Consider the following 12,958-nt stretch of genomic DNA (forward strand, 5'->3'; position numbering starts at 1 on the left):
CCTAAATGTGATGCTTCATAAAATGAACCTCTTCATTTATTTTCAGTTTCAACCTGCCTGAGTGGTCCCACCTTCCAGGTGCCAACTTCCTGCTTCACCTGCTACGTGAGCCAATCCCTGCGTTCCACTACACCACAGGGAAGTTGATCCTTAACCCACGCACCGTGCTGCAGCTGAGTGTTCACACAGTTGGGAAGTTGAGACAGGGGACGCGCACAGTGGAGGTTGGTATAGTTTAACTTTGACATGTGTTTCATGTAGTTTGTTGAAAATAAGCATTTTGAGTTGCGCTGTAATAATGTGCTTTGACCCTTTACTACAGGATGTTTTGTATTGTTGGCAATCTACAAAAATAATGCTTTATTGTTACACTCAACCTGTCCTATATAAAGCACAGTTAAAAAATGGCTAAAATGTATATTCTTGTTTTGTATTATAGATCGGCCCGCAGTTTGGACAGCTCTTCCATATCCGCCGGCGAAAGAACACAGCGCTGAAAAAGAGCGATCTGGTCAGGGACGAAGGCCTGCTACGGTTTGCCCCGCGATTGGTCAAACAGGTCACCAGTGCATTAAGGAACATTAATCTGCCCAAAACCAACCTGTGATTGGTCAAACAGGTCACCAGTGCATTAAGGAACATTAATCTGCCCAAAACCAACCTGTGATTGGTCAAACAGGTCACCGGTGCCCTACGTACGCAACATGAATCTGCCCAAAACCAACCTGTGAACTCAACCGTAATTCAGTCCCCTGCTGCCACCTTCCTCTACTGATTTCAAAAGGGATAGGGTCTGTCTCAGGAAGGGAGTTCACACAGTGTTCTTGGTCCTGGTAGGTAGATTGATTGTAAAATGTCATAAAATAAATATACCAAGGAGCAAGAACTTCAGTTTGCCGACTCCATCGCGATTGATTTCTTCTGCCCTGGATCTCCATAATGGCCTTTTTGGATGCACACCTTCTATCTTTCCTGTCCTGAAGGAAGTACAAGATATGGTGCTACCCCAAAACCAAACAGAATCACTTCGATATGGTGGCTACCAACATGCTGTGTCCATCCAGCTTTTCCCAACAAAAGGTCTGGGTGTCTGTAACAAATTGACAATCAGAAGAAGAACAGGGCATTATAATGCATCAAATTAAACACAAACGTCATTGTTATCATGAAGTAACCGCGAAGGCGCTGGTGGGAGGCACCAGACAGTGATTCATATCTCTGCCCGTCGCTGCGCTCCAGGGGAGAGTTTGGATGTGGGCGCAGAGGAAATAAGCACGCTAGCTCAAGAAGAATTCGCAGGCTACCGTGAAGTACTTCGGAGAGAGGAAACATTCCGCAGATTCCTGGCTGAAACCCTAAACTCTACAGATGATGCCTGTATGACACTGCTGTTGAACAGGTTTTGTCACTAGAATAGCACATTGTTTTGCTGTAGGCTATAGTATGTCCATTACATTACATGATTGATTGATTGATTTTCTTTATTTAAGTGTCATGCTTCGAATGAAGCCCAGCCCACATGGGCTTACAGGACACTTTGACTGTTCATCATTTAAACAAACAATGATCAAAACATAAAACCAACAGAAACACCCAAAATACATACGGTAAAGTTGTACAGCATGAAAACCACCACCTGAACCCTACTTAAAGAGCTGTGCTTGCCTTCTATTCCAGGCCCTAGAGATAAAGTTAGCATTAGGTTACATTACGTCATTTGGCAGACGCTTTTATCCAAAGCGACTTACAATAACATATTTTTGTCAGCAATAGAGAAATCAACTATGCAACACAGTATATGACAGCTACAACTTCTGAAGGAATAGTGGTAAAGTTTAGTTAGTAGTTTGTTTTTATACCACTATGGTATATATTATGCTATATCCGCTGTACGGAAATAGTGTGGCACACTTTTTTTTTTAGACTGCGGGTATGTGATGGGAATGCAGGAGAAAGTGTGTAAAGGTTGTACATGTTGCCTAATGTTGGTCTCGACCTAGTTTCAAGATGAAGACCAGACACGCTACCTCATATCATATCACAATAGGCATCAGCTCCTAGCCTAAGGCAAGCGTAATCCTACTGTGACGTCAAGCGTAATCCTAGTGTGACGTCCGCTGTGACGCGTGACTCATCACCCCATCCTCAACAGCCAATCAGCCCCTCAACTTGCCAATATGACGTCGGTAATGACGTCAATGCCGAGGCTGTGACGTGGCAGTACTTATAGCCATGCTCAGCGTGTCATCGTCCTCTTTCCCTGATCCTTCTCCTCCATGGTCGCTGTTCCTGAGCTGATCGCATCCCATCCTCTGAAGCTGTGTTTCGCCCCACCCACCTCCCCAGTCCACCACCAACGTCTTGACTCCTGAAGAATCCCCTACGGGGAGGGGGGATTCTCTATCCTAGTCCGGGCAGATGCCCTCCTCTCTCACCACAAGAAGAGAGGCATCTTACCACGGAGTCATTACGCCAAAGAAATAGTTGCCATGCTGCCATGCCATAGAATTAGTTGCCAGAATTAGTTGCCATGCCATTTCATGCCATAGATCTTATTACCATACCCCCCCCCCCCCCCCCCCCCCCCCGATTTCTTATCCAGAATGCAACTCGGGCAAGTTATCAGATATCTGCACTGATTGCAAAGGGTGGACGAGCTTTTTCATGTGGTGACTTTGTGAAACAGTGTCTGAATGTGGCTGCGGATACTATGTTTACTCCTGAGATTGCACCCCTGCAAATTGTCATGGCAAATTGTTTACAAAAGATGGACAATAAAGCTGATTTTCAAAGTACCTTGAGGATTTTTCAAGTTGTGAATTAAGTCAAATTTCTCTCTTGATTACAAAGGTGGAAAATACAATATAATATATATATATACAATATAACCAATTGCAAATTATTACAATTACCAAACAGATAAAAAGTAGATTATTATATTGAAATGTTATTTTAGATTTGGAATGTTAATTTTCTATAAAACACAATACATTTTAATGTAATTCCACAACGTTTATTTTTGGCCTTCGGCCCTCCACCCAGATTGAATTTTGGCCCTTCATGGGAAAGAATTTGGGCACCCCTGGTCTAGATGCTATATGGCTGTATCTGGTGTATGGGAATAATGTGGCAGACTGTGAGGTTATGGCATAGGGTCATGCAACAGAGTACAGCACAACAACAGCAGCCCCATACCATTTCTATTCACCTTATGTAGTCCCGCCCACTTGACCCATTGTGTCACGACTTCCTGTTCAAAACGCTGGGGGTTTTACCTGCTCAAACTAGTCTGACTCACCTGGTCAAACCTAGTTTGACTCACATTATGAGTCAGACTATGTGTATGAGTCACAGGAAGTGTAAACACAATCAGAACCTCCGATTGTGTTTACACTTCCTGTTAGTCTCTCAAGCCAGACTGTCTCTTCTACATAAGGTGAATACTCTCTAGACTGGAGTGCCTGCTGGGCAAACTCACTCTCTCAGGTGCCCTAAGGTTCTGGAGGCTCCCCTGTTATAATATGGTTACTGCTGATTGTTTTGGTTTTGGTTTTGTGTTGATAATGACATTATGTTGCTGGTGTTTACGAATTTCTCAAATTTACACTTTTACTGCTTAGAAACGAGGACGTTTGTCATTTATTCCTATCTGGCAGCTGCTGTTGTTTTTGCAATTGTAGCTTTTGTTGTGTCACTCTGAACTGAACCGTGGCAGCATGTGTCTGGGAAATCGATTATCCCGTGTGGTGTTACAGGACATTTAGGATACTGTACATTCCAATCAGTTTAATTGGCTCTGGAATGCGCGTTAGATTTCTCAGAACTTCAACTTTAGCCCTATTGTAGGCTACATGCTGACAGACATCAACTTTTTCAATAAACGTGTTAACACCAGAGTTCATTTCTCCGTTTGCCCATACCATGTTTTCTGGATGGAAAATGTTTAATTTGATCTACCCCTTGTTTTGTCAGTCCTGGACTGTGTTCAGCATCTGTCTGCTCTGCTGCTACATTCATTGCCGTTGTAATTTAGCTGGCCACCTTTTGACTTATTTTTGAGTTCGCTTTGGATCTGTTGTGTTGGTTATTATGGAGGTGTGTGGATTCTGTCTGGCGGATGAAGTCGGTGGTTGATGAAATGAAGAGATTCTTCCTACCAACGGTCCCACACTTCGCCATAATAACTTGTGTCTTTTTGTCAGAACATTTTTGTCTCATGTTCCTATTATTATGGAAACTTTCCTTCTGTCTTATTTCTTATTTCTACACTACTTCAGCGGGGTTCATGGAGAGGGCTTTTAAACTCTGTTCTTTTTCATGACTTTTATCATTTTACACCCTTTGACGATTTCTTATGTTTCTTCTCCTTTCCCTCCTCCAACATTTTACTGTTATTAGTACCCATGTAAATTAGATTATTTAATCAATACTCACATATCCAAGGAAGCAATGAAGCCTACAGTGTCAAAGATGGATGTTTAGGACCGTATTCGTACCCCCTGAGGAGCAGATTACCAAAATATTCATATCCTATAGGTAGCACTATAACTCCTCTGAAAAGGAGATGAGATCGTGAAGAATTCTTAGAAGGATCTTCGATTCAAGTTCTTCGACTTGTAAATGTTCCTTCTTTAATACAATACATAGATAATCTAATTGCAATTATCAACTTCAAGAAATTCTTCAATTCTCAATACAGGTTTGTGGATCCCATTAGAGTCATCATGATAGAGTCAGAGTGCCGCAATTTAAAATTCAGGTTAGGTTTACACTTTATTTATCCCCTTGGGGAAATTCATCCTTTGCACTTGTACTCATACTCACTACAGTAGGAACCGTGGGCAGCCGCTGTGCAGCTAGCACTCAGGGAACAATTACAGATCTAAAGCCACTATAGCTTCCTTTCCTACATGTCTTTTTGCACAAAAGAGCCTTCAAGAAGTGTTTGTTTGCTCATCTTAATCATCTTGTTTGTTGATATTGTTAAAATAAATTAAAAACTTATTTGAATAATGCCTTTGTCTTTTTTGTTTGTCTCTTTTTTAGAAAATAAAAACAAGTCAAGTTGTAGTCTACATCCAAGTCTGTACAAACTGAAGACTTAAATGAAGGATCCTTTGTAAGAATATTTTTCTTGCAAGATATTGATGTGTATATTGATTTATTGATATTGATTGTATATATTATTACGTTTATTCCACCTTAGTTATTCTGTGTTAATCTGTGTCCATGAAATCACTTAATATATGCTATACAGTTGCCTACATACTGAGCTCGCGAAACTATCTCGTGAGCACAAGGTAGTTTCTCGTGCGCACCCAATACTTTCTCGTGCTCATGAGAAATCTAAAGATTTTTTAGTTCTTGTGCTCACGAGATAGTTTTGCGTGCTCACGAGAGAGTTTTGTGTGCTCACGAGAAAGCAAAATATATATTTTTTAATTGCCCATGTCACTTTAGGGGCTCAGTACTTTTGTTCAATTGTTCTTACTTTTTGTTCTTAAAGGGCCACTTTGCCGATTTTCAACCAGTTTTGCATCATTACCAAATCTGTAGTATATCCGAAGACTGTAAACAGTTTTGCAGTCATTCATTTAGTTTGACAGTTATTGATTCAAGATTATTTTATTGGCCATAGTAAACATGTTACAAACAAATAATTTGTCTTTGTGCAGTATGCAGCACAACGATCACAGCAATACAAAAACATGGAGCAGACAGAAAGACAATCTTCAAATTATCAAATTATTTGGACTTCGTTTGTTTCAAGTTCTGTATTCGGCGAACGGGCTGAAACCTTCAGGATGTGTAAAAGCCACGCGTGCGTGGGACCTGACGGAGCCAAATTTTTTAATTAGGCTAATTAGTTAATGAGGTGATGTCACCAGTGATGATGTCATCAGTGATGATGTCAAAAGTGATGTCATAAGGGCACAGACACACACACACACACACACACACACACACAGACAGACAGACAGACAGACAGTGAAGCATGCAGGCTTGACAGTCTCGTTCTGGCAACTCTATAAAAGGCCTGCTGTCTGAAGAGTCATGCGCAAATGCAAAGCATGACTGAAGTGGTGGAATTGGCAAACAGACCCAAGAAGAAAAATTAAAACTGAGATAGTGTTGTCGCAAGTGAGATAAACAAGATGTGGAGTTATTGGACTCAGTGGTGGCTTGGGCTTATAATTATTAGACATTTAACTATCACATTAAAAATAGGGATTTTAATTTGATATTTGGAGGCACAATGTAAAATATTGACACCTTGTCTAAATCTGGAGGATTAGGATGACGGCGCCACATCAGTTTCTCTCAGAGGCTTTTATGGAGCATCCCAGAATAGTTCAGTTCAGAAGTAGTGTGATAATAACTATTGAAATGTGCAAAACTAAGATCAAAGCCTGCCTCTGTTTCCATTGTCTGAGAAGAGAGCTCTGCAGGGGTGTAGAAGTTCGGCAGGAGGGGAAGTCTTCAGTAAGGAATTTGGTTCTGGTAATACTGAAGCATGTCATATGTTTTGCTCCAGCTGCTGAGGAAAGCACTTCGGATGATCTTGATGATGTGAGCCGCTGCGTCCTTCTCACTCATCTGGGGGTTAAACCGTCCCTTGAGCAACTTGATCGTCTGTCCTCTGAAGCATGGCAGTCCAGTGCCCAGCATGAGAGTCACTAAAGAAACCACTGCGTCCATGTAGGGTCGTACAGCCAGATATCCCCTGACACACATCTCCATGAACCATTTGAATGGCGTAGCCTCCATCTTGCCACCCATGATCATCACCATCTCCTCTGTCAGCTTGATGTCGGGCTCCCAACCCAGGTTACCGCCGGGGGAACTCTCAAACATGAAGCCAAAGTCTATGTGGATAAGATGGCCCTTGCTGTCCAGCATGATGTTGCCGTTGTGTCGGTCTTTGATCTGCAGCAAGAACAGCAGAAGGCTGTAGGCCGCCATGCTGCGGATGAAGTTGTATCGTGCCTTCTGGAAGGCCAGGGTGGACTCGTCTCCATACTGGTTCCGGAAGTATTCGTACATCCCAAAGTCCGTCTGTCGGCCAAGTTGGTCACGGGACTTGCAGTCTGGGATGCACTCGATCACGCCGCACCCGGGGCCGGTGGCCACCACTCTGTAGGGGAAGACGAACAGATCCAGGCCGACGAGCTGGAAGATCTTCTTAAAGAGGCAGATCAGCTGCAGAGCGAGCATATCCTGCCTACAGTCGTCTCCCACTTTAAAGATGGCGGCCTGCCAGCAAACCCGGTGTAATCCGTCTGCGCTCTCTCCTCTATCTTCCAGAGAGTCTGAGGGGCAGCGCAGACCCTCCTTCTCCAGCTCGCTCACTCTGCAGTGCTTCACCTTGAACTTGGCCAGGTATGGCGCCTTGGCAGCACTCTGCATGGGTGTTCCAGACTTGTAGTCGATGTCAAGGACTAAAGCTTCAGGGTTACTTGGCAGGTAGCAGCCTGGCTGGACTTTGATATCTGACAGGGCTTCAAGACAGGCCCTTCTTCTCTGATGCCCCTTTGGAACTCGCTTGATAATGGCAGACACATTGATGATCTTGTTGAAGAAGTCAAACTCTCTCTGGTAGAAGTCCTTGGCCGGACCAGACAGAGAGCCTATGATCTCCTCCACCATCTGCTCCAACAGCTCCCCGATGTCAGGATCTTTGTGGTGTCCCTCTTCATCCAGGTAGATGTTGGTCTTCATGTTCCAGATGAACTGGTGGGCCAGCAGCTGAGTCTTCTGGGCAGCCCATAGGATGTACTCTCTCATATAGCCCATCTTATCATAACGGAGAGCCTGCACGATCTGAGGGATATAGAATAGGATTGCATCTGGAGGAAAGGAGCGTAGCACCTTAACCACATACTGAACAGTGAGAGGATGAGGGTACATGCTGTTGAAGTAGGACAGACCGGTGAAGGGGTCTGCTGGAGCCCAACACAAGATATGGCTCAACTCAGGGGAATCAGCATCAAGAGTATGCCATGTCAGGAACCTGACAGCCTCAGGTACGTCACTGACAGCTCCAGGGTCCAGCATCACCAGCTTGGTCACTTCTTCAACAATGGCCTCATTTTTAAACCTGGTTGGTAGCTGGATAGCCAGGTAAGGTGCTATACTCCAGGCTAGGTTGACGTAGCCCTTCCATTGTATCTCAGTCAGACTATTAATGTGTTTGGATCTCCAGTTGGCCATGCTGGTCTCCACCGACTGCTCTGTGGCAATGGCCAGTTCCTGAGTGGAAAGCGGGTTGTACCACGTCGTCAGCCGCTCTATCTCACTGGCCAGTAAGAGCAGCAGCAAAGACCTGCATTTCATGTAGTATTTGTGAAGCTGGGTCCCTCTGCTCTCCTTAGAAATGCCTGATTTCTGCCGGCGTTCAGCATTCATTACTGACAGACTGTGTAGTAACTGATTGTCAGGTGGGACCAGATGGCATGCAGCCAGGTACTTCTTGTCGGACAGGATGTTGGCATAGAAACGGATCATGATTCTGATGTCCTCGCAGAGCTGCTTGTTGCCCTGGGTGGGAAACTTTGGAGCCACACAGAAGTAGTCAAAGGTTGTGTAATAGATCTTTTCTCTGATAACATTTCTTATGGTGGGGCTGGTGACGACATGAGAATGGAGCAGAGCCAGACCCAGAGTCAGCAGCTTGAAGCGGGCTCCAACGGCAGCTACATGGCGGTTGAGGCTGCTCTTGGCCCTGCCGACGTTGAGAGAGAGAGAGCGCTGTAGCAGACTGCAGAAAATCTCCACTTGATCTGCGCTAGAATACTTAGCTATCTCAAACCTCTGGACTAGAAACTCTATCCATATATAGTGAGGGGTGACATCTGGGGGGCAGGGGACAGGCTGACTTTTCTCTGTTGCAGCCAGAGGATCAGCCTCCACCTGAGCATCTGAGAACAAGCCCATCTTCTGCTCCACGGTCATCTGCCATGCTCCTGCCATCTCTCGCATAAACGGTACTTCCACTCCAACACGTGCTGCCAGCAGCCACTCCCAGCATGCGATGGCCATTTCCATGCCGTGCTCTGTAAACATCTTGAGATGCGACCAGCAGAGGTGGTGCAGGAGCTGAGGATCACAGTCTTTAGAACGGATGAGCAAAGCAGACAGTTTGAACATGGCCTCAGTGAATGCCTCAGGCTGAGCGCTGTCCAAGGCCTCTCCCATCTGTTTGATCATCAACCAGCTCAGATCTGAATGGCCCCGCCCGGAGAAGTTGATCATACCTGATACCTCGCCAGCATATCTGTTCTTGAGGTTAAGAGAAGCCATGAAGTTGGAGTAGTCCTTCACAGAGGCCGGCCTCTCAGTCAGCTGAGTGGACCCCAGAGTGGTGCTCTGTCTGTTGTAACCAGCAAGGTGCAGTATGCTTTCAGTGGCGATGGCCAGGCCGGCATGCTGGGACAGACCCGACACCCAGTTCTGATGTTTGGTCAGATACTCCTGTAGGTAAGATTTGGTCGCAGATGGTGCCCATTTCATAGCTTCCTTAAGGATCTCCCCACAGCGAGCAGCAAAATCCTTCACTATGGTCTCTCTGGCTTCATATGTATCTGGCACAGTGATTCTGTACGGTGTGTCTGGGATGTCGTAATAAGGTTGGTCTTTATGAATGTCCGCACTGAGGGAGAGGGAGAGCGTCTGCAAAATGTCTAACATGGTCCTCAGCACACTGCCACTCCACAACAAATGGGGGAAAGTTTCAGCCAGGCGAGACAAATATTTGTCGGCCACTCTGCGGATTCTCTTGTGGGTGTGGTTGAAGTTGACCAGCAGAAACTGGGCGTGGCGTTCTAGCTCCTCCCCATGGGCTTTGGTCTTGGGTTTTTCAGCCATCATCTGCAGGAAGACCTCAAAAACATTGTCACCAACCACAATCACACACTGCATCATACCAGCTTTGTCCTTCTGTATTGCTCTGTCCTCAAAGTATCGGAACATGATCTGGAAACGATCTGAGTCCAGAGAACGCAGCATCCTCATGTATTCCAGCCTGTAAACTGACAGCAAGTACGTGGACATGGCGAAGTCCAACCTGTTGATGAGTGCAGCCACCTCAGCAGGAGGATCCAACAGATTGATGATAGTAACACGCAGCTCATTCAGTTCAGCTGGAGTGACAGTGTCATTCTTTAAGGCAGAGTTGTATTGCAGCTCTGAGTGTAGAGGTCCTCCGCTGGGAAACGTGAGCAGCGGTGATTTCGTTGCGATCTCACAAACTCCCTCATACCACTCTCTTGGCCACAGACCTGACCCTTCCACTGCAAATCCCATGACCACAGAGTACAGCCAGAAATCTCTGAACAGTTTCTGCAGACGTGGCTTTGCTTCCTTGATGGGGGGCAACCTCTTAGTCAACACTGCAATCACTGGGATTAGTACACCTAGGTTCCCAGCACTGCTTGATGCCTTCGGTGCCGGGCCCTTGGATGAGGACCTCTCACTGGCCCTCTTCCCCTCCAAGCCCAGCTGAACAAAAAGCTCGAGCAGGTTGACCAGCAGTTCATCGACCATGTGCATGGCCTCGACATTTGCCGCAATATTGGCCAGTGCATTTATCACCGCCAAGGAACAGTGTCTGTATCCATGGTCCTTGTAGTCCTTGGTGGAGTAGAACACGGAATTGGCCTTGACACTGATCTGATGGAACAAATTCCACACTTCCTGGTAGATATATGGATTGCCTCTGATGACCATGCAGCCCAGCTGGTCTATAATGAGCACATCCAGGTGGGAGGGAGGCTGGCAAAACGTTTGCTGTAGGATCTGCAGGACGAGCTCCATCACTTTGGGAGTGTCCCTTAATGCCACAGCAATATTACCCAGAACCCTAATGGTGTGCTCCGGGATCAGGTGTGCATCCTTATCATTCTCCTGGTAGATGTAGCGATGATTGTACAGAATGGCGAGAAATTCCTCTACAATGGCACTGTCCATTGTCAATCCTGCTTTCAAACACTTGCAGATGTTATCTATGACAATGTCCCTGAGCTGTTCGTACATTGAGCACTGGTTTTTCTTGCCGGAAAGGGTGCTGAGGGGTGACTGGGAGTGTTTGTTGGTCATGTGGCTCTTTATCTCACCAGCCCCCGTAGTGTACTGGCTATGGTATTTGTAGAGCTTCACCAAAACAGGGGAGGGCACCACCAAGTAGTCCCTCAGCGACATGGTGATGGAGGGTGCCACCACAGGAAAACGCTCACACAGATGGCCCAGGCCTTGTAAGCAGCAGATGAGGAGTGGCATGTGAGCAATGATGACTTTACTAGACATCTTAGACTGCAGCGTCTCCAACAGTATGAGGCACAATTTCTCAGCTCCTTGCTCTTCGGTAACAGTCCACACCCAGAGGTCCACACAGGCAGCGTAGGCCTGACAGCGGAGTTTGAGTGGGAGGTACTCATCATGCCAGATGCTCTGCAGCTCTGGCTGCCTGCTTCTGTGCTCCAGGACGAAGTCATGAACCTGCTTCACGTAGCCTGTCTCGAGGTCTTTCAGATCGTATAGGGTGTCTCTCAGCATTTTAAATATGGCTACATACAGAGGATCACTGAAGGTTTTGTAGTACAGGTGAATACCAGGGTTCAACTCTATAAGTTCCGCTAAGGTGTCATCCAGCGACTTCAAAAATGATTCAGAGACCAACTGTTCAACCATGTAAAGGAGCTGTCTTAGCATATCAAGAGGGACGCCGGACTCTCCAGTGTTGCTTCCAGTAAAGAGAGGGCAGACAGAGAAGCTGGAGCTGGTGGTTGAGAAGTAGTAGTCTTGGTCAACTGCACTGCCATTGCGGAGGTATGAGCCTTCAAAGCACTTTGCAGAGTTGTCACCCTGTTGACACACTGTGAGCAAAGAGCTTGGCAGGATGGAACGGAAGTCATCGAAGGACCATCGCCATACTGGATCACCATCCTCACTTCTAGACAGCTGAGGAGCAACTGGCCGAGGGAAGAGCTTGGACAGTAATGGCTCCTCGGTGTTGCTATATCGGCCAAATGCACAGGCAACACCAAGCAGGCTATGGACTGTGTACCTACATAGGTATTCTTTATCATGATCCTCTGGAGTTTTGCAGATGTCTTGCAGCAACTGCATGGTGTCCATGATAGCCTGCAGGATCTGTCTTCGTAAGGCCTCATCACGCTGGGCAATGTCTGACAGCAGCGTTACAAGACAAAAGCTGAAGTTCTCTGCCACAGGGGTGTCCCTTCCTTTGCATTCTGAGCTTTCTTCAATCCATTGAGCTCTCGGAAGTCCCTTAAGCAACCCAAGGAGGTAGGGAACAATTGCTTCTTTGTGCTGCAGGTCAGACTCAATGAGAAAGATTCCCAGCGCAATGACAGCATCTCTCCTCCTTTCATCAAGCTGAAAAACTCCTCTAAAGTCCACAGGGCACATGCATTGTAACTTCTGGACCTTCTCTATTGGTGCATGACGGTGGGTGGCCAATGACCGTGCCAGAGACAATATGGTGTTAAAATAAAATCCCCGGGTTCCTCCTCCATTAAAAGACATGTCCTGTATGAAATGTCAGTTTTGCACACCAGTTTATGACATCACTGATGATGTCACAATGTCTATGCATAAGTGACCTCACCAGTTGACCTCAGTTCAATTGACATTCACTGTAGACATTGTGCCATCATCGGCCATTTATGACATCACTGATGATGTCACTACTGCCATGACTGTCAACAGTTATTTCTCAAGCGACAATTGCTTGAGTCACAATTGCTCGAGTAATCACTGATGAGCTCATCACTGATGGCATCACAATTGCTCGAGTGACCTCACTGATGACATCATCACTGATGACATCATCACTGACGAATCGATCTGAAACTTCACATGGACATTGAACATTAGAAGAGACAGGAAGTGATGAAGCTGGTTTTTCCATTTTCCAAGATTTAAGCTGTTTATAGGCATT

General features: G+C 45.8%; 1 protein-coding gene and 1 pseudogene across 2 annotated transcripts in view; one reads left to right on the forward strand and one right to left on the reverse strand.

The window, feature by feature from the left end:
* LOC310776627 (uncharacterized protein) overlaps positions 1-5,004 on the forward strand; it is a gene marked incomplete at its 5' end in the record, with an annotated part of 44,101 nt that extends 39,097 nt beyond the window's left edge. Inside the window, 2 exons of the mRNA XM_083636802.1 lie at positions 47-224; positions 440-5,004. Coding sequence (XP_083492928.1) covers positions 47-224; positions 440-607 — 346 coding nt within the window. The 3' untranslated portion in view covers positions 608-5,004. The remainder of the gene's footprint in view (positions 1-46; positions 225-439) is intronic.
* A 1,476-nt stretch (positions 5,005-6,480) lies between these two features.
* LOC310777178 (phosphatidylinositol 4-kinase alpha pseudogene) lies at positions 6,481-12,543 on the reverse strand (annotated as a pseudogene). The gene has a single exon. The product of its transcript is annotated as a phosphatidylinositol 4-kinase alpha pseudogene (transcript).
* Between the last annotated feature and the right edge of the window lie 415 nt (positions 12,544-12,958).

Source organism: Poromitra crassiceps (genome assembly GCF_964638095.1).
Source record: "Poromitra crassiceps genome assembly, chromosome: 5".
Taxonomy (NCBI): Eukaryota; Metazoa; Chordata; class Actinopteri; order Beryciformes; family Melamphaidae; genus Poromitra; species Poromitra crassiceps.